Source organism: Vicugna pacos, chromosome 19, assembly GCF_048564905.1.
Source record: "Vicugna pacos chromosome 19, VicPac4, whole genome shotgun sequence".
NCBI lineage: Eukaryota > Metazoa > Chordata > Mammalia > Artiodactyla > Camelidae > Vicugna > Vicugna pacos.
In genome coordinates, this window is record NC_133005.1 from 416,201 (window position 1) to 444,072 (window position 27,872).

Here is a 27,872-nt window from a genome sequence, read left to right on the forward strand (position 1 = left end):
TGACCCCACGGTCACCACCAGCATTTCAGCAAAGTAGGCGATTTCGCAGCGCCCCCCACCCCGGGACCCCTGGAGCCGGGGTGCGAAGCATGTGTTTCATGACACTGATCAGGAGATTTGAAGAAATTCACATGCCTCAGGTTTAACTAGGGGTTTTCCCTCAAATTGCTTAAAATAACGTTAGAAACAAAAGGGAGAAATAAGAACCACGCCAGTGCTCCAGAGCAGGGGCTGGGTGTTGACGGTGTCTGCTTCTCCTGGGGCGGTCCGGGGCCCCTCACTCGGAGGACCCTGAGTGCCTCACCCATTGGTTGCCAGGAGCAGCCCCCGAGCCCACCCAGCTGTGACAGCCAAAAATATCTGGAGACGTTGCCAGGTGTCCCCACAGAAGCAAGAACCACTGGCTGAGAAGCCCTGGGATGATCTGAAGTCAGCTGCTGGACAGAAAGAAAAACGACTTTTCATCCGTGTTCTCACCCTTTCTGCTCTAGAGTCAGAGATGCAAGGATGAACTGTCCCAGCTCAACCTGAGGGTCCTGCAGCTGGGAGAGGAGGCCTCTACCCACCAGGCCCAAAACAAGAAGAATCACGTCACCATTCAGCTGTTGACGCAGAGACTGGAAGAGGCAGCGCGCCAGGAGGGGCTGCAGGTGCGTGGCTGGCGGGGCAGAGGAGTGGGCAGGCTGGTCTGAAGCAGTTTGGAAACAGACCTGAGTGCTTGGAGGTAAAGCGAGGGACCCACCAAGCAAGCCCCGAAGATACGAGGCCTTTAGCAGCTTTTGCAAGCCTGGCATCTAGAAAAAGGAGCAGAAAGGAATTAAATCCTGGTGATGGGAGAGTAAGTTGGTGCAACCTCCCCGGGGGGCAGTCTGGCAGAATGCACACAAAGAGCATCGGGGACTTGGCCGAGCTTGGTGGGAAGGCCTGGCAGGAGCACCTTCGTGGCTGTGGGGTTTACAACAGCACGACCGTTGGAGGCAGCTTCGCTGTCAGTGGCACTGAGCAAGGCAGCCAGTTTCAGTGCAGCCGTTAAAAACCATGTTTTCGAACAATGTTTCACGCTTGAGAGTCACAGGGAACTGGCCCTGAATCAAGGCCAACGGTTTGCTGAAGCTGTTGGTTTCGAGCAGGAGCCTAAGGAAGTGCCTTTTTCATGGTCTGTTGGCCTTTTCAGAACTGTGGAAATGTTAATGGGCAGTTCATTAGAAAGAAGCATTTGAGGCACTGGTGACAGATGTGGCTGATACTTACTTGGAGCCGATTAATTCTGGGATCGTAAAATTTAGAGATCTCCAATTTACCTTGTTCATTAGAACTGGAATACTGTTAAATCCAATTGCGACCAAAAAAATTGCTGTGGGTTTTCCACAGAAAGAGCAGGATGATACCAACTGTGAGCTTCCTTTGAATGTTCTCCTGCTGTGCGGGACAGTTTAGACTCCATTCAGATTGGAGGCTTACGTTTACCTCTGGGCCGTGGACGTTTCCGAGGTGTTCACTGGATGGTGAAAGTGCATCTGCATCATGGTCCTTGATCGAGGAAGTTACTTTCGCAGTAAAGTGCTTGTTAAATACTAAAAATGGATAAATAAAATAACAGGGCAAGCGCAGCTTACCGTGACTCAGCAGAAGTGTGTGCGCAGAGGAAGGGCCACGCGAGACAGCACAGCGTCCTTGGGCTGCTGCAATCATGGGTGGCGTAAATTTCGTAATTTTTGCTTTTGTATCACATTGCTAAGGTAACTCTGAGACTTGTGAAACTGATTTTTTAAAAACAGGGTGACCAAATCCAAAAACTTGGTCTTCAACTTGAACACGTGACTCGGGAATGCCAGCGCCTGAGACAGGTGCAGTCACAGCTGAGAGAGGCCCTTGAAGAAAGCCGGGATCAGGTGGGTGTGCGCGGGGGTCCTGGCCCGCGAGGGTCAGCTGGCCTTGGACATGGCCTGGCCGAGACTTGGGAGCCCGGGGCCTTGTGGGGCTGGCTGGGCAGCAGTCCAGGGCCGAGTCAGGCCTAGCCCAGGGTCAGGCTGACCTCGGCTGAGCCAGGCGGACAGCTGTGCCTGGTTTACTCCTGAGGGAAGGCGGTCATGGCTGGCCTCTGGGGGTGCCCTGTACGGATGGAGGAGCTGGGGGACAAGGCGAGTTGCCTCTGAGGTCCAGGCCCCCCCAGGCCCCGAGCAGCGCACCCAGCTGGTGTCCCGCCCTGTCTCCTGCCCCATTTGTGCAGCGCTCACCAGGTTCAGCAGGTGCAGAGACAGGGAGGCTGGGAGCTTGCAGTCTGGGACAGACGCAGGCCGAGGAGGGACAGCGGGTGCTGACGGCGTGAGGTGCAGGGACAGAAGAGGGTGGGGAGTGGGGTGCTTGAGCAGGAGGGGAGAAGGAAGTGACAGTGCAGACTCAGACGTGGGCTGGGCTGGGAGGGCCAGGGCGCTGCCCCAGCGAAAGGGCCCAGGGAGAGGGTCTCGAACCTGCGTGGCTCCCCAACTGGCCCCTGGTCCAACCGCTGGACTTGGTCGTGGTCGCCTGGCAAGAGAGGTCACTTCCCAGATGGCCCAGGCTATGGAGGGGTCAGCGTGGGCGTGGACCCCGGGGCTGGGCTCTGTGGGCTCCGCCCTCCTGCTAGGGCGAGCAGGCCTTTCCCCGGGTGCCTCTGCGTCTGGGGGCTCCCTTCTCTACTTTGAGTGTGAAAGGGACCTTGAGAAATTGCCTGAGTAGTTTGAGCCCTTTGGGGCTGAGGAGCGAGATCCCCCTGCTGCCAGAGGTGTCCGTGCTTGACGCACGGCCCGTCACAGGCAGGCAGTGCTGGATGTGGACGGTCAGTCCACTGTGCCGTCAGCTTCCTCCTCTCTGGGTGATCTGGAAGAGGATCCCCCAAAACACACATGGAGGAAAATATGGAGAAGGGAAGTAAGGAGCTTCCAGGGCAGCGAGGGGCCCCTGGAGTCAGGGCGGGCCCAGGCCTACCTCCCAAGGGACGGGAGGAGCTGCCGTCTGAGACCAGCTGCCACGCCCAGCACCGAAACAGGAGGCCCTGGCTTCCTGGTGGTGGTGGCCCCACTGCCCTTTCGGGATGTTCTGCCCTCTAATGTGACAGTGGAGCAGGCTCCCCAGTGCGAGCCCAGCCTCCCTGCACATCTCCGTCCACAAAGAGGGGGCTTGAGTGGCACCGAGTTGGGTGGGTTCAGGCCTCACGCCGGGCAGACAGCGGCCTCCCCCGGAGGAGTGTGTGGTTGGGGGCCGGCCTCAGAGCAGAGGTGGCTGTAGAAGGTGGTGGGGCCTGGGCAGCACGTGCAAAGAAAGGAGCACTTCTGGGACGGGTCGGGGCTGACACAGCACTCAGTGCCATGAGCACCTGGGCTGGGCTGGGCTCCGGCCAGAGTGACTATCAAGTGACCATCCGAAGTGCGATAGGAGGAAGCCACGTTTGGTGGAGGTGTGTTTTAGAACTGCCCTCCCCAGTTTTCTCATCCCAGAGAGGAGGGTAGCTGCCCTGCTGGACACGGCATGTGCAGGTGCATCTCTGGGGGCCCGTCCTGGAGGACCCCTGGCCTGGGGCGGCCCCTCAGACACGCAGTGGCAGAACATTGAGGGCAGTTCTGTGTGTTCTGGGTGGAGCCTCCGGAGTCCATGTGCTGCACGTGGTGTTTAGACCTGGCCCCCCAGGTGCTTAGTAAGTGGAAGTGACCAGGCTCTGTGCGGCTGGTTACAGCTTCTGGCCACAGGGAGCTGGTGCCTGCTCCCAAGCTCCTGCCACTCTGTGTCACTGCCTCCAGGACCCCAGCTGCAGCGAAGTCTCAGGAGCACAAACTCCCAAGAGGAAGGCTGCACCTGTGGCTGGTGTAGGTCCCAGTGTGAAAGGAGTTAGACCCCAGTGAAGTACCCAACAGGGAGAAGGGCAGGGTCCGGCGTGTTTTCCTGGCTCCAGATGTGCCAGCTGAGCAGTTTGCCTGTGAGAGTTCAGACAAAGGGGCTCTGCGGGAGATGCAGGGACGCAGGAGTGAGGGGGCCTTCCTTGCCGTCCCGTCTTGGGGAGCTGTAGGGGGAGCGCTCAGTGGCCACCCCGAACCGCTGCGCCTTCTCCCCGGGCAGCTGCACGGAGCCATGCTGAGGCTGCGCCGGGCCCGGGAGCACTCACAGCAGCTGGTGCCTCGGGGCCACGTGGTGGAGCTGCAGCAGCTGCTGGACAGGGAGCAGCAGGCAGCTCTGCGGCCCCACGCCGAGGGGAGGCGACTGGAGACGCAGCAGGTGAGTGGGATGTGGGCCTGAGAGCGGTGGGGAGGGTGAGGCTGGAGCTCTGGTCTCAGCCAGAAGCTGCCCAGGAGCCAAGGGGAAGGTGCCCAACAGCGCCCCTGCTCCCTGAGGACCCAGTTTTCACTGTGAACTGGGGGTGGGCGGGGGTTGAGGCGCCGTCTCTGGCCTCGCCATGTCTGCAGTCGGCCACCTGGCTGAATGTTAACGTTAGGGCCACAACCTGCTTCCAGGCCAGGCCTGGGTGGCCCGAGAGTGCAGACAAGTCCAAGGACCCTGCAGCGGGTTTAAGGTAGCAAGGGTGGGGGGCGGGGGAGACCCGAGATCAAGCGAAGTGACAGCACTGTGCCAGGCGCTGCGCTAGATGCCTTTAGATGCAGCCGGACAGGGGCTCGGAGTGCACACGGCAGGGTGGGGTCCTGGCTCTGCCACCACAGTTACCTCACCTCTGTGCTCTAGGTTCTGTAAAATTCTGAGGGCGGAGGAGCCCACCTCAGAGCACTCCCCAGAGGCATCAGTGAGCTGGGGCCTGGGGAAGCCGAGTGAAGGGCTGGGGACACTGGCAGTCCTAGAAGTTCCTGGAGGGTTGGGGGGCCCTTCCTCAGGAAGGGACTAGAGTAGAGGAGACTGGAAAGGTGGGTGAAATCCGACGTTTGTAAGCTCAGGTTCTGAGAACCTTTCTCACTATGTGAAAACATTAAGCTGCAGAGACAGTTAAACAGAGAGGTACTGACGGAACAAAGACACTGAGTCAGAAATCCTTTGGGAAGACTGACTTGTTTGGGGAAGCTCAGTCTGGAGTCACACAGGTTGAAAATCCTAGGACAAAGCAGTCTGCTGGCGCCTCGAACCACAGAGGAGTGCGGTTCTGGGCTCGGGAGACACTGCTGACGGTTCTGCTCCGGACGGGTTTACCCGCCCACCCGGCTAGCTTCCGCTCTAAAGTACGCAAGCCAGAGGTGATTCTTCCTCAGATGTCAGTGTTGGTCTCAAACCTCCCCTCATGCAGGAAGCTCACGAGAACCAGCTGAGAGCCACAGAAGAGCGGGGGGCCCAGGTGGAGGTGATTCTGAGGAACGTGGAGCTGCTCCTGCAGGAGAAAGTGAGTGAGCTGAAGGTGCAGGTGAGTGCGACACGGCCCGAAGCGTCCCTGCTCCCGGGTGTCTCCCGGCCGATCCAGGCAGAGCCTCCAGTCACAGACCCCTTGAGAACCTCTCGTTCCCCTGGAGCCAGAGGGAGGGGAGGCCACAACCATCCAACAAGAGCTCTGGTGCCACAGGAGTGAGAAACAGGGGTCTGCAGAAACCCCCCGTCACAGAGCCATCACGTGTGGCCATCTGAGGCGCCTGGAGCTGCAGGCCCCCAGTCAGGCCACTCTGCGGGCTGCCCCCACCTGTGCGGCCCCTCTCCAGCTGGCACTGGCGCCCCCTGTCTGTCTCCGGGTCCGCACCTCCCCTCCCAGCTGCCAGGCTGTCAGTGACCCCCCGGCCACCACTCTTGGCACAGCCTCACCTGCCTCCTCTCACCTGGCAAAACCCCAGCCCGGCGTACATCCCATGGACGGCTGCACACGGAGGGCGTCAGGTGCCACCCACAGCCCAGCCGTCCCCCTCAGCAGGGCCCTCCTCCTGTCTCTGACCTCCAGCTCCTCTCCCCTCGCCTCTCAGCTGAGGCTCCTGCTTGTGTCAGTGGAGGACCAGACTTGTGCCAAGAGTGCGTGCTGGTGCCACCTCCCTCCCCGGGGCCCCAGTGCCTCCTTGGCGCTCCCTCTGCAGCCCGGGTCCTGCTAGGTCTCTGCTCCTCTTCACAGAGGGACCTTCAGAGCTGTCTGTGCTCACCTGCCTGCCCGCCCAGGTGCAAAGCCTTGGCGTCATGGTGGACCCCCTCCCAGGGTGACCCCTTCCCACAGGGTGACCATCTTCGCCTGCAGCACACATACAGAGCCCTCCACCTCCCGCCCGTTCCCACCACCCCTACCCCCCATCTTCTGGGTCCTAAACTTAGTCCTTCTTTGCCCCTTTGGTCTGCTCTCAGGAGCAGCAGTCCTTTTCAAATGTGACGGAGGTGCTGGCCATCCTCTGCTCAGAACCGTCCAGTCTTGCTCAGAGTAAAAGGCAGTTTTTACAGTGGCCTTCAAGGTTCTGTAGGATCTAGTCCCCTCCGCTGGCACCCTGCCCGGCCACAGGCCGCCTGGTCCTTCCTGTCACCGCACGTGTGCCAGCCTCTGCCTGGACTGTTTCCACCGGACAGCCTCAGCAGCTCCCCCTGCAACCTCCTCAGACCTGTCACCCAGTCTCCGCCATGTCCCCTCCTGGGCATTCTCTCAGCACGTGCTGCATGCGGGCTTGTTTCTGGTCTGTCTCCGTGAGCCGGGCGGTTGCTAGGGCAGTGCCGAGCCAGGGGGCTGCTCAGTACTGCCTGTTGGGTGGGTGGACTCAGCGCTGACTCACAAAGCCCAAGACGCCCGTGCCTCTGCGCCCCGACTCGGTGGCCCTGCACGCCCATCACCAACACCCCATGGCAGCTGAGTGCGTGGTGACCGGCTCGCGCGCCTCAGTGCATCCGGGTGGCGCGATGGGCCTGCAGAGCACACAGACGTGGACAAGATGTCTGGGCACTCCTGATGATTTCCTTGTTTTATGTTGCCCAGAACAGTCCTTTTTGAGGCCAGTGGATCTTGGGCTTTTTGTCTTCATTTTTTGGTAGAATCAATTCGTACAAAGTTGGCCTAGTTCACCAGATTCTGAATTTCCTCTCACGCTATGATAACTAAAAACTGTCATTACATCCCATGTTTGTTTCCAATCTGTAAAACCCCAACACCATGGTCTGAACAAACGTGCACGATGAGGAGGGGCCAGCTGGTCGCATGGCATTTCTGCGCTAGACTCACAAGTACGGTGTGGCTTTCTCCCCTCTCCAGTTTGAAAAGAACACGAAGTCTGACCTGCTGCTCAAGGACCTTTACGTGGAAAATGCTCACCTGATGAAAGCACTTCAGGTCACTGAAGAGAAGCAACGGGGTGCCGAAAGAAAAACCCGGTTCCTGGAGGAAAAAGTTAGAGCGCTCAACAAACTCATCAGTAAGGTGGCGTCAGCGTCCCTCTCTGTGTAAGGACGGCTTTTGCTCCTGGAAGTCATTTCGGAGGAACATCCTTTAAAAGTAAGCCCCTTGATGGCTTGCTGGCCGTGCACCCCTGGACGGGTGAGGACTGTGGTTCCTCGTTTGCCACAGACATTCAACGAAGGTCTGCTGGGCCAGATGCGGGGAAAACACGCTGGAAGAGACCACGTGCTTTTAGGGGTCACGGGTAATTTCCATTTCCAGCTCCGTCAGGTAGAAGTGCTGATGCTGCTGTTCCCAGTGAGGCCGACTGTGGGCTCCCAGCAAGGCGGACGGTGCAGTGAAGCCACGTCAGTGCTACACTGCTGACCCCGGCTAAAGAGACTGAGGGCAGCGGCAGCGCCCTGTGCAGTCTGAGCGTCACTGCTCAGCTTCAGCCATCAGCATCCTTGAGGGCGGCTCCATGGAGGCTCCAGAAGGGCAGTGGGAGTGGAGGAGGGGAAGGCCTTTCCTCAGGGCCTGCTCCCCGGGGGAGGTGCGGACAGTGCGGAGTTTAGGGCTGAGGACTCAGGGAGGGTGGTGTCTGTTGTGGATGCAATCTTATCCTCAGTGACAGGTCGTCACACTGGAAAGTGTATTATATGCTTAAAAAAAAGGTATAGTTTTATATGCAAAAATATACATAAATTATGGTCATTTGGTTTATCATAAGAAGCTACTGTAATATGAAGTCACTGTATTTGTAATAAAGTCCTTTTCTCTTAAAACTGATTAAACTTCTAGGTATTTTTTTAATTAAACAGCCATATGCCCACCAACTAGATGTATGAAAAACATTCTCCTACAAGATTTAGACAGAAGTGCAGACCCTACCCACTGTCCTGAAGCTGCGGTGCCTCCTCCTGTCTGTCGGTCACTTACTGTACAGGCTGAATGAGAACAGCCCTAAAGCACTGGATGGAAGGGAAGAGCAGATTCTGGAGAGGATAACACCAAGTGGGTTCTTCTAAATTAGGATTCAAGACTAGAATGAGATCTGGAAAATCCCCAAATAGTTGCAAACGGATATTACCCACCAAACAAAGAAAATTACAACAAGTTTCAAACTGACTGAAAATGAAAACATACCAAAATGTGTAGGGTGGAGCAAAAGCAGCACTTAGGGGAAAATTCATAGCACTAAACAACTGGGCTATAAAAGAAAGGCTTCAAATCAGTGACCTCAGCTTCTACCTTAAATAAGCAGAAAAGGAGCAAATTAAACCCAAAATCAGTAGGAGGAAGGAAACAGGACAGTCACTACCGCCGTCAAGCAGCAGAACAGGGTGGGCAAGCGCGGCCCCACGGCCTGTTCTGCGCATAGCAGTGCTCGGCGCGGCAAACCACTCACTCACGTCCTGTGAAGAAAAGGTACTGGAGCAGCCAGGTATCCCCCATGTAGCCCCCACCGAATGACCCTGGTCAACACCTCGCACCATATACCAAACTTGACTCAAAATGGGTCATGGACTTAAGTGTAAGACCTAAAACTATAACACTTCTAGATGAAGGGAAAAAAGTTTTGTGACCTTGGACTGGGAAAAGATTTCTTAGATATGACACCAAAAGCATAAATAAAACAAATGAATAAATTTATCAAAACTAAAATGTCTGCTCTTCAAAAGATTCTGTTAAGAAAAAGAACAGACAAGCCACAAACTGGGAGAAAACCTTTGCAAAGCGTGATCTCCTAAAGAACTTACATCCAGAATGTATAAAGAACTCCTGAAACTCAACAAGAAAACAACCTAATTTTTCAACAAATGGACAAAGATCTGGACATGTTCACCAAATAAAGATATACATTCCAAATAATCACATGTAAAGATACTCAACATCTTGGTCACCAGGGAAATGCAAATTAAAATCTCAGTGAGCTAGCACCTTACAGCTATTAGAACGGGTAAAATCAGAAAGGGTAATCCTGCCAAGTCCTGTGGAGCACACGAAGGAACTAGAACTCGTACAGCGCTGACGTGAATACGAAATGCACAGCCATCTCGGGGCAGCATGCCAGTTTCTTAAGTTAAAATCACACCTACAACATGACCCATCCATTTTACTTCTAGTTATTTGCCCCAAAGGAAAGGAAATACGTGTCCATAAAAGACTTGAACATGTGTGCAACAGCCCCAAACTGGAAACGTTCTGTGAGCAAAGGGGGTGGGGGGAGCGACTCCTTCATCTCTGGTGGTAGGAGAAATTACAATTCCTACATCTGTGCCATCAGAATTAAAATTCTCCCCCACACAAAGCTGTATGTACAGCGAACGACGCATGCACAAGGCTACTGACCCAGCTGTGTCTGTAACAGCGAAAGGGCGCAAACTGTCCAAGCGCCGTCGGCAGGGAAGCAGACCCTCTCAGAAGTGCGGGCGCCTCTTCGTCTGCGGAGGCTGCCGCTACAAAACAGACTGTGTGGCTTCACAACAGAAATCCACTTCCTTGGAATCCTGGAGGCTGAATCCAAGGTCACAGTGTTGGCAAGTTTGTTTTTCTGAGGCCTCTGTCCTGGGCTTGCCGACGGCTGCCTTCTTGCGGTTACATTTTTACTACATGAAAACGTTAAGTGTTTTTTTGTGAAGTTATAAAACAATAAATTCAGCTCATCCTAAAATGCTATGAACTGTGAAAAGCAATAAATCATCTGAAATCTACATCTCCATTCTCTACATCCCAAAAGATTAATACATCTTCGTTACAGATAACCTTTTTTAGCTATACGACCAAGAGAAAAAAGGGAAAACAGATACATATTAGGAATGACCTGTGTACAGAAAAGGAAAAAATACCTTAATACACTGCAAAATATAGAATAAATATTTATAGAATAAAATATTTTAAAAACACGATTAACTACAATTTACTTTAAAAAGCAAAAAGTTTGACCACAAACTAAGGAAAATAAAAAAAATTCATCTCTCTCCAGAAAGATTCATACTCAGGTGGTTCCATAGGTATTCATGCTATCTTAAAACTCACATTTCTATTAAAGGTAGACAAGAAAGCGAGCTCTCCTAAGGACACCAGCAAGCGATGCCTGGCCCTGGGGGCCTCCCGAGCCTGGGCACCTCTGGCTGCAGTAATCACAGGCTGTGGCAGAAACAGTGCGAGTACAGCACCAGGCCTGGCCGTTCAGAAAACCAGCAGCTCCCACATCCACCTCCCAGCTCCGCAGGGGCCCCAGGTGCCATGTGAGGCCCAGCCGCTTGCTGGAGAACCACGTGGAGACCCCACTCGGACACGGGAAGCTGAGCCCTCCCAGCCAGACCGCCGTCTGAATGTGACCGCCTCAGGGGCCCCACGCAAGATCTGCAGAGCCTCCCAGCTGAACCTCGTCAACTCACAGAACTGGGAGAGTTACCAAAGTGGTGTGGCTTTAAAGCCACTATGTTTGGATTTTTTTTTCGTAGGAACAGATAACTGCAAACACTGACAAAGCGTAGACACATACATGAACACGTACACGTTCGCCTCTTCCCAAACACTATAAGCCAGCATCAGCCACAGCCGCAACCTTCCCAGAAAGTCAGTCAGTCACACCTTGCATTTCCTCGAATGGCTAACACGCCGTGGCCAAGAGCAGTGTTACAAGTGGAATGCAAGACAGTTCAACAATAAAATTCTTTACATACAATTTGTAACTTCAGGGAATTAAGTGAGAAACCATCTATGATGACTCAAGTTCCAAAAGTGCACCTGGGAAAACCCTGCTTGTTAATTACCCCGGTTCATTTTGTTACGGTGCTGAATTTATTTGGGGGCTTCAGGTGGCACTGAGGGAGGCCACAGGTTTTAGTATTTTTCCTGGAGAAGCATGGGACAGAAACATTAGAAGCCTGGCATTTCAATCAAGTCAGGTAGAAGGTAAGCTTCCAGCTGTGAGCTGCAGAAGGCAACCACTTCCTGAAAGTTCAAGAGAACAAGATCAATGTGAGAAGAGACATGAGCTTACATAAATACGAGAAGATGGCCAAACCATCGTAATGCGCGGTTTTGTACGTATCAGCCGAAAACTAGTCAGAAAATACCACACAAGAAGGACTCCGCGGGGAGGTTCTAGCTCAGTGGTCGGGTGCCTGCTTCGCATGCACAGGGTCCCAGGTTCGATCCCCAGTACCTCCACTAAATAAATAAACCTAGTCACCCCCCCACATTTTTTTAAAAAAGGGATTCCATTCACACTAGAAACAAACACTAGAAATACGTGGGGAAACACTTAAAAAGAAATGCAGTTACGCTTTACACACGTGACTAGTTAACAGTGGATACCCTGGATGGTGGCATTCAGTAGGTGGAAGGGGAACTTGCTTCATTTTCTACATTACAGGGCTATGTTTTCCTTTTTAACTGTGCATATATTACCTCTTTAAGAAAAAAATCATATAAGATAGATGTTTAAAATTCTAGCCACAATTCTAGAGAGCCAGCCAACGTAAATCAATAAAACCCACAAAATGTTAACTTTTCAACTAGCGCACATTCATCTCAAATAAGGCCTGTACTTACTGTTTCACTTGGGACTGAACAGGAGAGCGCATCACGTCAGCTCAGGAACGAGGCTGGGCTGGCGGCGTGGCAACGCCTGCACTGCGGTCCGTCCTCACGCCGACTCGAGGACTCCAGGCTCACAATGGGTCGAGGGCCGCCTATTGACCTGAGCACGTGCACTCGCGTACCCTGAGAACGTGCAACCCACAGCCTCGGCAGACTCTCTCCACAGGTGGACTTGAGCACCATGTTGGCCAGAAACAGTCTCCTATGTAAGAGTGAAGCTGCACAGCCTGTGCCAGGTACCGGGCTTATCTGGACTTTGTACTTGATTGCCTCTGAGATTACTGGGCTGGTTATGGAGGAGACTGGCAGCGAAAGGCCACTGACCACCACTGTCCAGTTCCTATCACTCACAGAACATCGGGCAATGAGAACTGCCCTCCACCCAGCTGACCAGCTCTTCACGTGACTTTATGGTGAGTGTGACTCGGTGGAGGGGGGAACCACTCGAACTCCCTTTTCTAGCCTCAATTTCTATTCCCCTTTCCAGCCACACCAGCCACCAGTGCAGGAAATGGGAAAAATCCACTGTGTCCTTCCTTCCCAAATAGCCAGACAATACGTTAGTCTGTCATTAAACAATCAATACACTGAAAATCTTAGACCATCACCTCCCCTGACCATGTGACCTGGAAACAGGAGCTGCAGGGACCCCGGCTGGTACAGGGAGCACGACCAGGAGCCACACAAGGCACACCCTGTCTCCCTACACAGCCAGCTGAGACCCTTCCCCACTGCTGAGAAGAGATCCACATGTAACATGTTTACTTTCATTACACAAAAACACACTGTGGTATTTATTCTGGGAACTGCAAGGATGTAATTACAGATTCAGCTTACTACACAAAGAGGAGGATCCTGTACAACAGAAACCCAACTTTCCACCTTGTGAGGACAGAGTGAGAAGGTGGACCCAGGAAGCACCCTCTGTAGGCACCAAATCTGCCAGAGCCTCGATCCTGGACTCCTGGCCACTGGGCCTGTGGACCGCAGGGTGGGGGACGTAGGGTCTCTAGAGGGCAAGAATTCAAACTCTGAATTGAGAAATGATGCTTCACAATGGAAGCACATGACAAATCCAAAAACAGGTTCACCATGGAAGGTTAGGGGATTCTATTCAGAAATTAAATAAAAGAGAAATCGGAAAGAACAAACTGTATTCTTCCACCAATCATGCCTGGTTATCTTAAAGAATGTAAGTATTAAAACCAAAGAGAGGTGGGCCGAGGGGAGGTGGAGAGGGGAGAGGAGCAGCATCCTTGGTCGGGTCCAGCCCCACACCAGCGGGGGCCTGGCAGCAGCTCGGGTCACGACAGCACGTGCTCCAGGACGCCCTGTCTAATCAGCTGTTCACACTTCCACCGGGGCAGAAAGTGCTGAGGGAAGGAGGGGAGAAGGAAGGAAGGAGAAGAGTTTTAAATTACATCCTGCATCATTAAAAAGCAGCATTTCATATACATTTCAAACATTCCCGCAGCCCAACAGTGAAGTTACTCCAATGTCTGCTGAAAAGAGGGGGCTCTGAATTCCCGACCAGAAGCATGCTCACCACCCTGACAAGAGCAGAAGAATGTGCGGAGGGGGATGTTTCCCATCATGTGGGTGGTCTACACTCTTGATTCCACAGAAACTGGTTTCAGGTGTGCTCAGACATTTCAGAAGCCCCTTACATCAACTACCATAAATTATGCTTCTAAAATGTTTTTCCGGCTTTTTTCCTTAATTCATTTGTCCGTTCATTCACTGGGGAGGGGTGGTTTACTTCCACACCGTGGAGGCGCCAGGGACTGAACCCAGGACCACTTGCAAGCTAAGCACACGCTCTACCACTGAGCTATCCCTTGCCGCTTTCCTGTTTTTCTACGGCGATACTGAGACAAAGTTTCAGCAAGAGGAAGGCTGCGGCACGGTCCACACAGAAACAGCAGTGTCCAGCAGGGCAGCAGGCGGAGGAGGGACCGGCCGGGTTCCGGCCGCCCCAGCCCGCCCAGGCTCTCCCCGCTGAGGAGTCAGTGTCCTAGCACGTCGGGTGGGAGGGCTGGCCAGAGCCTGGGAAGAAGTGCAGCCGCAAGACGGCGTCTGGGATGAAGAGCACTTCTCAGAGCCTGCTTCATGAGGCTGGCTTTGTTCCTGTGAGCCAGAGTGTCACACTGGGTCCTCCAGACACAGCTACTACGAGAGCATTAACTCACACTTTCTACTCAGCAGTACCCTACTTCTAAGAGGATGCTTGGGAGGGAAATTTTTGCCGTTAACAACTAAAGATTTTAGGACACCCTGAAAACCTGTCTTTAAAAAACTCAACCTTTGTTTTAGGAAACTATTTAAAGTTCCAAGGGTACTAGCAAAATAAGAGACCCGCTCACCCTCAGGGAAACGAGCCGAGAACCACCCAACTGGAAGCATTCTTTGGCTTCAACGTCAGGGACGAGGGGTCAGTAGATGACACCCGTCTGACAGCAAGGTGGCAGGTAACAGAGGAAAGTGGTCTTCACCAGGCCATCTTCCCTCCTATGCTAGTGTGACTACAGAAAGTTGAGACAGGGAAAAATAAAATAGCTCACGCGATTCATCTAACGTGAACTTGAAGATTTCTAAGGAAACAATAAATGCACTGAGATTCTTTCTAAGGAAAAATTGAGGGTAGGTTACAACGTCACTTCAGTCTTTCCCTATTAAGCTGTTATGTTTATGTATTAAATGCTTAGAAACTTTTGATCCATATCACTGCTTGCTAAAGAACTAGCATTTAAAATGTGAAGAAGTATAAACTAAAAACAAGTGCTTAGCACCTTTTTAATAAATAATAATTTGAAGGAGCTAAATGCAACAAATAGCCTGTTAACTAGAGTGAGACCCACTGTGGTAATTTCGCAGGAAAATGCTCGGTATTAAATTCAAGCAAAACCCAAGCAAATTGCAGCTGACACTCGAACATGGGTTTGAACTGCACGGCTCCACTTACATGTGTCATATATAACCTGTGCTTTCATTTTACAGATCTTTAAATTAACAAGTCTGTGTTCAATCAGAGATCATAATATGTGGAATCAAAAGAACTAGGGTTTGGGTCCTGACTCTACCCCGACTGTCCCGGCTTCCTGCCCTCAGGTGAGCCGTCTATCAGTTCCTTTGTTTTTGAGGCAGAAATGGCAGTGCTCGGATTTCTGACCGTGTGGGGCTGGGGGGTTGGCTGGCACCCTAAACCCCACACGTCGTTCAAGAGTCAGCTGTGATTAACCGTTTCTTACTATCTGCAACAATGGCTTTAAGTCTTTATGTTTAGGAAAAGGACAAAACAGAGCATCTTAAATTAAACATACTATGACACAAATGATCACCCCAAGGAGACAGTTGTTTGCTACCGACTCTAACATTTCGATCATTCAACACTCTTAAACTATCCTAAGACAGTGAATACCTGGCTGTTTTTCTTTAAAAGGACGGAAGTACCATCATCAACTTCAAATTCCCCATAGTCTTTCAGACACCGCACCTGAAAGGAAAAATTGATGTTTTACCTCAACTATTTAACAAGCAGCGACCACAAAGTGGATGGGGACTGTGTGTGCACCCGCAGGGAGGGCATGGGGCTGTCTCCTGTTTCTTCTCTGGGTACTGGGACTGGTTCTCCCTGCTGTGGTATTCGTGGTTCCAACCGCCCTGCTCTGATGGGGAGGAAGCAAAATGGCCAATTTCTGAATATGTGGACATCAGCGCTGGCAGTAAGGAAACCCAGGTTGCTGCCAGAGAGAGACAACATCACTGGATTCTCATCCCTCTGCAAATCCTGAAAAACCAAAGCAGCTGAAATACATGTCTACAAAGAGAAGAGAATGTTTCCCACTTGCTCCAACGTCCTCTCCCAGATCCCTCCCATAAAACACCAGTGTCTGAGGATGGGATGTAAGGCAGCAACATTTCTGTTTTGAAGACTCTTCCACTCTCCGTCACCACGCGGACGCTTGCTTAGCAGGGCTCTGGGAGAGAACGGAGGCAGACTCGTGTTACACAATCAGGAGAGGCTCTTTTTTTCCCCTTTTTTAAATGGAGGCTCTGGGGACTGAAACCAGGACCTGCTGCCTGCTGAGCACGCGTTCTACCTCTGACCTGTCCCCTCCCCCGGAAGGCTCTTAGCTGAAGGTGGGAGGGGTGAGGCAGCCTGATGACCTCTGAGACCGCAAGGAAGGAACCTCGACAGGGCCCCAGAGGTCTGGGACCTGGCCCAGCTCCAGGAGCCGCCCCAGCGAAGCGGGAGGACGCATTCCTCTGCCTGAGAGTCCGAGCCCCAGCATCAGTGTGGTATGAGCACAGCCAACCCCGTCTCAGTCCCCTACGTTTCCCGGATGATCTCATGCCCTGTGATTGCTCTGCCAATCCCAAAGGCATTCTGACTTAGCTTGAGCGACACTATTTTAGAAAAATCCCCCCCTCCACTACCACCATTTTGCTTCTTTAAATAGATTTTTATTGTGGAAAATCTCAACCACATTCAAAGGTAAAATGACTAATAAAACCCCACGACCCATCAGCTTCAACAATCACCAACACGTCACCAGTCTGGTTCCCTCACCACTTCTGGGGAGCTCTGATGCACATCCTAGACGTCATTTCATTTAATTAATAAATATTTTGGTACCTATTTCTACAAAATAAGGTTCTTCTTCAAAAAAAAAAAAAAAGCCCTCAACACCATTATCACATCTTAGTAAGTAGTAATTTTTAAATATCATGAAAACCCTGGTTGGTATCCAAATTCTCCCATTCATCTCATAATGTTTTTAAAGTTGCCACATTAAAATCACTCAAACAAGAGTTGCACGTTGCATGTTTCTGACGCCTCCAAGTCCATTTTCATCTGCAGGGTTCTCCCCCTTGGCGATTTATCTGTTAAATAAACTGGGCAGTCTGTCTGGTAGTTTCCCACAAACTAGATTTTGTTGTGGATTCCTGTGGGGTCATGTAACATGTTCCTCCATCCCAGAATCTCCTTTAAAGTGGAAGTTAGGTACAGGGGCTGGATCAGATCAGGCTTAGCTTCCAGGCAAACGGTGTCCTGATGTCACGAAGCACAAAGTGTCTGGAGTCTCTTTGGATGCTGAGACTGACCAGTGGGTCTGCGCACCACTCCCGCCCACCCACACCCCCATGATTTAAGAGCTCTTCCACCTCCTGGTGTAGCAGCTATTTGCCTGTGTTAGGGCTACAAAACGGCCTTCATCTCATCCTTTCCTTCCTGCTCCTTTCATTAGCTGGAATTCTTCTACAAAAAGAAATTTCTCTTGCAAACAGTCTGGCTTCCCTGAGACTGAATCTGCGCAGTAAAGGAGGGTGGAGGCTTCTCTCCATTCTTTTATTCACCACTTTTCAAAATGAGGTGCCTCTTTTGTATTCTCCAAGGGGCCCCAAAGAGGTTTCGGTGTTAAAATTGTTACTGTTGCTGTTTGGTGGTGTTATCATTCTTGCTCCTTATGTAACTGAAGTGCTACGATTCACTGCCATCAGTCATCCTGCGGCTCAGTTTGCTTCCCCAGGGAACGCCAGCCCCTCTGAGCCCGCTCCCGAGCCTGGGCAGCCCTCCCCGTGGAGCCCATGATGCCCTCTTTGCTTTCCATGCTCAGCTGGTACACTTCCTACCTATTCAAGACCTGGAATGGGCCATTTTCCCCAGGAGTCCTGGCTTCCTTTCACGGGGGAAATGGTACTTGGACCCCAGGAAGCGGATGCTCATGCGGGGCTGGTCACAGCTCCCAAGCCTCCTCAGTGGGCAGCGCTAAGAAACACTTCTTTGAAAGAGATGATTCAACGGGAGTCCACGCTGTTACCGTTTTGCTCTATTCCTCAATTCATACACTGTTTACAAATAACAGTAACAATACTGTTACTACTACTACCACGACTACTGCTGTAACTGGAGACAGGGTAAGAGCTCTCTGCACTTCTTCCCACCCTTAGAATACACCCATTAGGGAAACACAGTCAATTTTATGTGCTTTAAAGTAACATATTTACACAGTTCCAAAGTTAAAACTGTTAGAACAGGTCCAGTCAGAAAGTTTCATCTACTCCGTCCTATTCTTCCTGCCCCTACAGGTGGCATTTTTGGTTTGGGTTTATGTTGTTTGTGTGTGTGCTTTGCTTTTTGTGCTTCTCAGGTAACCTATTTTTCACAAATTGAAGGTTTGTGGCAGCCTTGCATTATCAGATGACAGTATCTTTTAGCAATAAAGTATGTTCATTGTTTTTTAGACACACTGCTGCTGCACATTTAATAGACCACGATGTAGTGTACACACAACTTTTACATGCACTGGGAAACCAAAGACTTTGTGTGACTTGCTTTACCGCATGTTGGCTTTACTGTGGGTCTGAAATCAAATCTGCGATATCTCCAAGGTGTGCCTGCACGGCTACTACATGCCCACATCCCGCTTCTCCTCAGACAAGCCAGCAGAGTCTATGCGTTAAAGAAAACCCGTTTACAAAGGGACAGTTACCTCTATGTATAGGCTTTTGGGAGGCTTCATATCCTGTGTGATGTCCAAACCTTCCTCTCCTCCCAGGGATCTCATGTAAGTAGCAAGGGACTTTTTGTAGTGATTGAACCACTCCATCTGAAAACATAAAGGTGGCCATTTGATAAAGTTATAAGAAAACAGACTTGCAGAAACTGTACATCATCCTTTCAAAAACAGCACACTCCCCACAGGGATCGTTACTGCAACTACCATTCATCTAAACTACAAATATTACCGACTGCCTGCCGTGAACCAGGCACTGGCCTGGGGTCTTAGGAAGCATCATTTATCAAAGTGAACAAAAACCTGTTCTCACAGAACTTGCATCCCAGCATACTTAATCGCAGACCTAAGGAACTTTCCAACAAAACCTGAACTCTGAAAAATACACCATTTCAGAATTATGATCTCTGCAAACTCTGTTAAACTCCATACTGATGTTTTCTCTGAAACTATGAAACAATGTAGAGAAAACACCCAAATGTCCATCAACCGATGAAGGGATAAGACGTGTACAACCCCACAATGGGATTATCCAACCCAAAGTCTGAAAGGACTTCCAGTGCGCAATTACTACGTGGATGGACCTTGAAAACACGCCGGGTAAAAGACATGAAAGGCCACATACTGCGCAATTCCACTCATATGGAAAATCCAACCTAGGCAAATCTATGGAGAAAGTAGGTTAGTGGTTTCCAGGGGCAGGGAAGCAGAGAGAGAACATGTTCTGGACAGGGTGTTGACAGGCGCACATCTCTCTCAAGATACTTTAACAGGGTGACTTCATGGTATGTAAATTGTATCTCAGTATATTGGTTCTTTTCTTATAATTGTTGAGAGACATCAAAGAAGACCTAAATATCTGGAAGGGTATCCCACACTCATGGACTGCATGAGTCAGTCTCATATTAATGTCAACTGACCTACAGGTTCAATTCAATCTCAATCAAAACGTCAACTTTTTAAAAAATGAAACTTGACAAATTGAGTCTAAAATTTGCATGGAAATGCAAAAGGCCAAAAACAGTTGAGACACTTGAAAAAGAGGAATAAGAAGGGAATACTGACTCAAGACTTATAAAATTAGGAGAGTTAAAACAGCGTGGAGCCAGCGCAAGGACAAGCAGAAGTCTCCCATCCAAATCCAGACACGCTGATGCTCAATTTATGACAAAAGTGGCACTGTGCGCGGAGCAGGGGGAAAAGAGGGGCTTTTCAAGAAACGGTGCCATCTCAGTCCCCATGTTGAAAACGCTACCCAACTCTCCCATCAAACACAAGAATCAGTCCCCGCACTGTAGGCCTCTTTGGGGCTGGTAAGCAAGCTAACTCCTGGAAGGCTCTGCGGAAGACATCCTCATAGCCTGCATCGGGAATGTGTGTGCATGCGCGGACACACCCATCCCTCCCTCAGGGTCAACCATTTGCCAAAATGACTCGAGCCCTGGAAAGCAATCCACTTAAAAGTCATGGTTTTACTGCATTTAAAGGGACACTGGTCAGAACCAGCCAAAGGCAGAGACACACGGGGGAGATCTGGGAGGGTCCTCCCACTGTAGACTCAGGATACAATACCCTCCTGGCACATGGACGTGTTGTCAACCAGGGACGCTCACAGCTCTGGGGTGTCATTACATCTGCACGACGGACCAGCTCACAGGTGACTGAGGGTCTACGTCCAGCTCCCCTCTCCTCTCCGGTGGTTGGGCTGATATCAAGAGGCTAAAAGCCTGAGGGGATGGTGGGAACCCCTGAATTTGTAGCCAGTTGGCCAGAAGGGAGGGTGGCCCTGGGAACCCCCAAACTTACAACTGGTGTCTAAGGTTGAGGGCAGTCTCACCCTGTGAAGTCTGCTCTCACTCTAGGAAGCTGGTGTCTGAAGACACTGCAGCCCTGTAACAGGTAAGCACTTTGGCCCTCACTTTGCAGACGAGGAGATTTAGACACAGGGAGAGACTGAATCACCTGCCCAAGATGTGACTGTGGCAGAGCCAAGGTCTGAATCCAAGTTTGCATGACTCTGTGTCCTTAAATACTGAGCCAGCTCTGTGCCTCAGTGACTGGATTCATCATAGATATTCACGTTGACAAGGAAAGTATGTACACACATAATTTATGAAAATCTCTAAATAACGATGCCAGTGATTTTAATCCTACTGATGATCCCTAATAAGTCATAGCAGAGTTTTCCACATAGCATTTAGAATCACTCCTGCCATTCTCATCACAGCACACAGTAAATACAGACCAAAACTGCAGAAAAACAAATATTAAGACAAGAAGAGAAATACCATAAATACTGTTATAGAACAATGCCAGAATCTCAGTGTTTTCCAAATTCATAAACTTGAACAGTGCTAACTTACTTCTTCAGCAGACATGTGAAATCGTAAATCACTTGGCAAGACACTGCCATATTCCCACCTGAGCGCTCTAATCCGAAGCAATCGGTCGTACCTAGGGCATTAACAAGGTATTAGAGGGTGTAACAGAAGGGTATCAGAAGTTGCTTTGATCAGGAGAGACCCAAGACTCACAACAATGAAATGTAACACGTGGACCTCATGAGGCTCCTGAGGCAAACCAGCCACTGTCGGGAGACACCTTTGGGACAACTGGGAGGACAGGGACACAGACTGGACAGACACAGTGACAGCGTGTTCGATTCTCTCGCTCTGAGAATGGTACAGCGGCCACATGACAAAAGGTACCAAAGGTCCTTATTTCTTAGAGGTGCATACTAAAGTATTCAGTGGTCAAATGCCACAATGCTCTGTAGTGGTTTAGCAGACAAACAAAACAAGATGAAGCAACTATAGCAAAATGTCAGGACTGTTAAACCTAACATTTTGGTTATGATGGCTCCATGAGGGTTTCATGTTATTCCCTAATATTATGAATCCTGCAGTTTTTCATAATAAAAAGTTGAACGGAGGAAAAAGAATTTAGCATGCTTATAAAGGAGAGACAAATCTAAGAATGTTGGTTATCCATCTGAAATGACTAATTAGGAAACCACAGGGGAACCCCTTGCAGCTCCCTGCCACCCCAGAGGCACTCACAGGTAGGCTAGAGCGCAGCGCTGATTTCTCAGCAAAGAGCAGTGTCGAAACCTGATGGTCGGTATCAGGTCACTTCGGCCGCCTGACTTTGCTTCGTTCCTGGTAAAACATTTAGGGAGGAAAAGAAAGTCTACTTCAGAATAAGCCTTTTCAAAGCCAACAGCTGACTGCATGCTTGTTTTTATCCATTTATGTTAACAGTTAATGTACCCAAATACTCCACAGCAGAGTTTTGCTAATACATTAAAAGATAAAAAGCCCAAAAGCTTATCTGCCTAGAATCACACCCCCCGGGGTTTTGCTTAGACATGTGGTACTCCGCATTTGGCACAGTTACTCTCCACTGCCTCCAAAAGACAGACATCATGTTTCCTCACTTTGGGGAATGTCTTTATCACACGGGGATAAGAGACAGACCCAATACCAAGTCGTATCGTCAAATGACAAATATTTATTGAACATCTACGATGTGCCAAGCACTATTTGAACCCCCAGAAATACAGCAGCTTAACACAAATCCCTCCAGGCCTGTATGGTAAGGGTATGATCAGGCTCACAGAGAATTTAAAAAAAAAAAATCATTATCTAAAGACTAATGTAAGATTATCTGATTTCAATACCTTATTTCTTAAGTTGTTTTAAAATATCAGTCTTATCAACTTACACATCAGATTGGTTTTGTTCGTATAAAGCTTTCATCTCCTCCAGAACTTGCCTGAGTCCATCCTCCTAGAACATACAAAATTATATTGATAAGTTAATTCCCACACCAAGTTTGTAGTAATATTCTGTCTATAATATCTATTGAATTCCATTCAATGGAATGTTATTCAGCCATAAAAAGAAATGAAGGACTGATACAGGCATCAATATGGTTCAACCTTGAAAACAATATGCTGAGTGAAATAAGCCAGACACAAAAGGACAGATATTGTATGATTCCACTTATCTGAAATGTCTAGAACAGGCAAACCCACAGAGACAAAGCAGACTAGAGGTTATCAGGGGCGGAGGGGAGAGAGGAATGGGGAATTCCTGCTTAAGGATTAAGAAAAAGTTCTGGAAATCAGGGTGGTTGTACAACGTGAATATAATTAATGCCACTGAATTGTACTGAAAAATGGTTAAAATGGCAAATTTTAAGTTATGTATATTTTACCACCAAAAAAAAAGGAGTAAGTTACTGACAAGATATACACTTAACATACTGATTAAGGATAATCTTGAATACACTGTTCTGAGAAAAGAAGTCAGACAGGAGTACACGCAGTGTGCTTCCAAGTGGCCCTGTATGGAAAAGTGTGCAATTCCTGGCATGCTGAATCCAGAAGAACATAAAAAAGACAAATATAATCTGCAGCACAGAAAGAAAATCCGTGGTTGCCCAAGGCTGCAGGTGGGAGGCAGCTAACAGCTACAAGGGAGAAAAGGGAATCCTTATAGTGACAGAAACCTTGATTTGGGTGCTGATAATAAGGACTGTATACATTTGTCAAAACTTAAAGGTCTGTTAAAATGTGTATTTTATTGTACATAAATTATACAATAAAACTGATGACAAAAAAAATCAAGTCATACAGAAGCAACAATGCATGACAGAAGTATGTAAATAATTTATTACTTATTAGAAAATGGTCTTAAAAGGTTACTACCAAAAAAAAAAAAAAAGGAACAGTGGTTTGGCTTATACTGCAAGAACTGAAAACAGAAAGGTCAGAGGAGTTTTTCTACTATCCATTTATGGGCAAAATTTTTTAAAAATTTCCCTTGGAAGGATAAAAATATTAGAACTATAAAACTCGTAAGTGTTACACAATTGGTCTGTCCAAAAATCAAATACAAGCGACCCACCTATTTTAGAGCCAAAATATACACATTAGCAAAAATGCCTGGACACTACTGGTATAATTACAAAATCAACTACTTAACATGCTCAGTTTTAAGAAAAGTCATTCCTGATGAAAAATGTAAGCATAACTTCTACCTTCTATCAGCTGGTCAAAAAGAGATCACAGAAAAGTCTGATTTATTAGAATTTAGTTAAACACTCCTTTTATCACAAATATTATTTTAAGGAATAGTTGAAACTCTTGCACAATTAGTAGGCTTGCAGGGATCCAAAGACAAGTGTGAAATAATTTTGTAAAAATACACACAAGCTTTCAGATTTAGGTTTTTTAATCTATGGAGGGAACTGCATTATTCTGTGCTCTCATCTCTGGGCCATAAGCCTTTGGGAGTCCAAGATAATTTCCCTACAAACTCACTTAAACTATTACCAGTTCTACACATAGAAAGTGGGTAATCATTCCAACTGACTGCAAGGTAAGTCTCCTCCACCAACTAAGACCTAGAAGAGTGACTTTACAACTTCTAAGTCCACCCCAGACCCCCAAAGTGGCAAACCAACATTTACTGTAAAATTTGAGTGGAAAAGAGGGCTGGACTGTCTAAGAGCCAGCACATGTCCGGCAGTCTCTGTCTTTGGGCTGGTTTCCTCAACTGTACCAGGACCCCCAAAAGGCCCAGACCCACGGAACCCAGTGGAGCCACATTTGAGAGCCCCTACACCTCTGAATTTCAGAATCTCCACTGAAATGCTCTCTTTTCACTTTTAATGAGGTAACTGTCCTGAGGTTGAAAGAACAACAGACTGGAACACTGGAAACCTGTGTTCAAGCTGAGGCTCTGTCTCCAATTCGCTGCAAGTTCAGACAAGCCCCTTAATTCGGTCCCTAACTTCCTCGGCTCAGTTTCGTCATCTGTCAAATGGCCTCACTGTCACACTAGGTGCCTTTTAATGTTCTAAACAAAACTCGCTTTCCCCAAAGCACTCTTCCTGCTGACCTCCTATGTTGTTTACTCTGCTACCTGAGATAGAAGCCTCCCGAGATGCAGATTCGGACCCGACACATCTCTAAGCTGGTCTATCATAACTACCAAGAATCATTCTTTCCTCTCCCCGATCCACTTCCCAAAGTGCTGCCACAGTTATCGTCAAAACACAACAAATTACTCAGTCACTCCTGCGCCTAAAATGCCTTGTGAGTGACAGCACATCCCCTGGACCCAGAGCCCAGGTTGTGGTCCTTCCCTAGCGGGCGGAGGGTGTCCACACGGCCCGTCCGCGGCTGGCATGCGGTCACCGCCTCTTCCAGGCGCGGCTCTGACGCCCCAGCTACTCCGGTTCACACCTCCCCGGTGTAACTCAGCACCTGCGCCCACGACCCGTCTCCAGGCCTCTCCGGCCGCCCGAGCCCGCGCGAGCTCAGGGGCCGCCCTCCGAGGGGGACAGCGGCACGAGCGCAGGGGCGGGGCTCACCCCCGGCCGCCCCGCCGCTGGAGCGCCCCGGGCCAGGCCCGCCCGCCCACCCATGCGCAAGGCAGGAAGCCCCAGGGCCGCTGCACGCCCCGCGCGCGGGAAGCTGCCGAAACCCAGCTGGGCCCGCGCGCCTGGCCCCGGCATCGGCGCCGCGCCCCGGCCGGTGTCCGGCTCCGCGGAGAACCATGGGCAAGCCCGCCGTCCCGCTCCCGGCCGCGCAGCCCCGAGGGAAGCCGCCCTGGGCAGACGCCCGCCCGAGCCCGCCTCACGTTGAAGGCCGGCAGCCGCCCCTCGGCCGCGCGGTGCAGCTCGCGGACCAGCTCCATGGCCTTCTCGCAGAGCATGGCGGCAGCGCCGGCCCTGCGGACCGCCCGCTGTCGGCACACAGCCGCAGCTCGGCCCACGACCACCGCTCTCCGGCCGGCTGGCCGACCGCGCCTCCACCCCGCTTTGGCGCCAACACGCGCGGCCAATAGCAGCGCGCTGCGGGTCCTCGGCTACGGCGGCGGCCAGGGGACATTTGCCTCCGCTGCTCAGTCGCAGCGCCCCAGGGAAACCTACACGGGAGCAGTCGCGGACCTCAGTCCCGCCCCCGGTCCCACTCCCTGGTTCCGCCCCCAGTCCCACCTCAGGCCGAGTGGAGGCTGAGCCCCAGGCTGTCGCGCAGCACAACTCGGGGTGAACACACCACCCCTTTTCCGTTGGAGTCATTCATTCTCGTTTAGGTCAACAGCGGTGCGCACGCTGGGGTGGAGAAGACAGGCTCGGAAAGGCGTGCGCTGCTGTTAGGACCCGGCGTAGCGTCCGTCCGGTTTTGCAGGGTGGGTTTTTTATGTGATAGTAAAGGAAAAACAATATCATTGGGTATCTCCTGTGTGCTAGGGGCGGTGACATACTCCGGGTAATTCTCACGATTATCCCTTCACTGGTTATTAAGACGCTTGGTGCTGATTAAGCAACAGAAGGTGGAAAACTTGTCCAAGGTCACGCAGTTTTGAAGTGACAGACCCTGCATTTAGGCCGACAAGGCCACAGTACTGCTTTTGATATTAAGCAGTCATTTAAAAACATTTGTAAAAGAGGTCGACGAAGACGGCAATGCCCTAGATTAACGTGAACGGGCGTGAGCACGTTCCCGCCTGGATGGTTGTGGACATTTGTACGATCAGAGGAAGGAACACTGCTCTGCAGTTTGTTTTGTCTGTTTTTAAAGCAGTGTTACTTGGACTCGTTCTGCCTAAGCCTAGAAGCTATGCTGCTCTTTTGCGCAGACAGAAGCAGTAGATCTGTGACCTGAGACGTGAGCCGGGGAATGGCTCTGATTCTGACCCTTATGCTGAATTTCCGTCTCAGCTCTTCAGGAAGAGATAACTGAGCTAAGTGTTTTTATTAAGCACACAATTCTATAGTGCACCGTGCCACAGGATAGTGATTCAAAGGTCGCCAGCATCCTCAATGTTCCTTTGCCACAAACCTCCACTTCAGACCCCAGGCCTGAGACTGACTTCTTTACCTGTACAGGTGGGGACAATAGTACCCACTTCGGAGGGGTTGTGATGACTCATTATTCCTTCAGCAAATATCCTGAAGCGCCTATTCAGCGTTGCTCTGGACACTGAAGATAAAGCTGTGAACAAAGTCCTTGCTGTCAGAGTCTAAGTTCAAGTGTGGGAAGCAGCAAGACACAGATACAGAGATACCGACGACGAGTACATCAGTGAGACGTCCTAAGGAGAGAATAAGCAAAGGAGGGTGACTAGTGAAAGTGAGAGGGCCTGGAGGTTTTGAGTTAGCATTGAGAGGGCACAGACCAGAAGAGGGGGGGCAGTAAGCTGTGTGGGTATCTGCCATGTGGGTATGATGTCTCACCTGCATGCCACCCACGCCCTGGGGTCTCCACACCGGCAAGGACACAGTGATGCTACAGCAGGGTGAGCAAGAAGGCTAGTGGCTGAGACCAGAGCAAGGGCTAGAGGCCATGTCAGGTAAGACCCGTTGGCCCATTTCATAAGCTTTTGTTTTATTTTCAGTGAGACGGAGAAATATTGAAGTGTTTCGGGCCAACAAGTGACAGGACTGGATCTAGGTTTTTAGAAAAGACCTTTGTGGCCACTGAGTTAGGCAGACAGAAGTGAGGCAGGAGACCATTTGGGCTATTAAAATAATTCAAATGAGGGGCGATGGCAGTTTGGCCTGTGCTGTGGTTGGTGGAGGTGTTGAGAAGTGGTTTGTCCTGGATAGATTTTGAAAGGAGAGCTGAGCAGGTTTGGTAATACACCTGCTGCGTTATGAGGGCGGAGGAATCAAAGATGACCCCAAGGTTTCTGCCTGAGGAACTGCAAGGACGGAGCTGCCGTTCCCGTGGTGCAGAAGGTTATGGCTGGAGCTGGGGTGAGAGCTGGCGGTTCAGCTGGAAGGTAGTTTTAGCTGCCTGGAGTCTACAGAGTGGACGAGTAGACCACTGGATAGAGGAACCTGGGGTTCAAGGAAGAGGTGCGGACTAGAGATATAAACGTAGGTGTCCCCAGTGTGGGGTAGCAAATAGAGCCTGTATAAGGACAAGCACCCCTACTCTCTTCTCTCCAGCCCTCCTTTCTTAGCTTTTTGCTCTATTGATTGAAGACGATTTAGGGACTGATAGAGTAAAAGATGTTTTGCACTTTAGTTTCTGGATTCCTAATCTCCAGTATGTGCTACTACATTACTTGAAAGAATTCATCATTTAAGTTCCAAGAGTGACAAATAGGAATGCTGGTTGCGATATTTAGTAATATGGTCAATAAAATTCTTTTGCACTTTCTTAGTATCATCAACGCTAATACAAGGACCTGTTGAATTTCTAAAGATGGGAGCAGAGGGTTCCCCTCCGCCCCCCCCCCCCCCCCAATTAGGGCCGCTGCGGTAGGCACCAGGCGGGCCCACCTCGCCCCGCCCGGACACTGATGCGCGCTGCGGCTTCGTCCTCCCTTCTCCAAGATGGCTGAGCCCCGCGCGGTGGATGCTGGGCGTGCACGAATGCCGGGAGGGGGCGTGGCCGGAGCTGGATTCGGGGCGGAGCCGGC

At 50.4% G+C, this 27,872-nt stretch overlaps 2 protein-coding genes and 1 non-coding gene across 6 annotated transcripts in view; 2 read left to right on the forward strand and 1 right to left on the reverse strand.

Annotated features, from left to right (window-relative positions):
* Window positions 1-8,086, forward strand: part of NINL (ninein like) — a 73,501-nt gene extending 65,415 nt beyond the window's left edge. For 3 of the 4 annotated variants that reach the window (XM_072943652.1, XM_072943651.1, XM_072943654.1), the window contains 5 exons: window positions 492-650; window positions 1,779-1,892; window positions 4,093-4,248; window positions 5,261-5,374; window positions 7,175-8,086. In XM_072943652.1, coding sequence (XP_072799753.1) covers window positions 492-650; window positions 1,779-1,892; window positions 4,093-4,248; window positions 5,261-5,374; window positions 7,175-7,366 — 735 coding nt within the window. In that variant the 3' untranslated portion in view covers window positions 7,367-8,086. The remainder of the gene's footprint in view (window positions 1-491; window positions 651-1,778; window positions 1,893-4,092; window positions 4,249-5,260; window positions 5,375-7,174) is intronic. The other variant, XM_072943653.1, reaches the window with a different exon arrangement.
* On the forward strand, window positions 1,080-1,218 carry LOC116278445 (small nucleolar RNA SNORA2/SNORA34 family). The gene has a single exon (XR_004187766.1). It is a non-coding gene; the product is annotated as a small nucleolar RNA SNORA2/SNORA34 family (small nucleolar RNA).
* Window positions 8,087-12,671: 4,585 nt separating the features above from the next.
* Window positions 12,672-25,283, reverse strand: GINS1 (GINS complex subunit 1). The gene is made up of 7 exons (XM_072943687.1): window positions 25,080-25,283; window positions 22,153-22,217; window positions 21,489-21,587; window positions 20,793-20,883; window positions 18,406-18,522; window positions 15,330-15,404; window positions 12,672-13,284 (listed from the first exon to the last, which is right to left on the reverse strand). The coding sequence occupies exons 1-7, from the start codon at window positions 25,152-25,154 to the stop codon at window positions 13,216-13,218; spliced, it is 591 nt and encodes a 196-aa protein (XP_072799788.1). The 5' UTR covers window positions 25,155-25,283; the 3' UTR covers window positions 12,672-13,215.
* Between the last annotated feature and the right edge of the window lie 2,589 nt (window positions 25,284-27,872).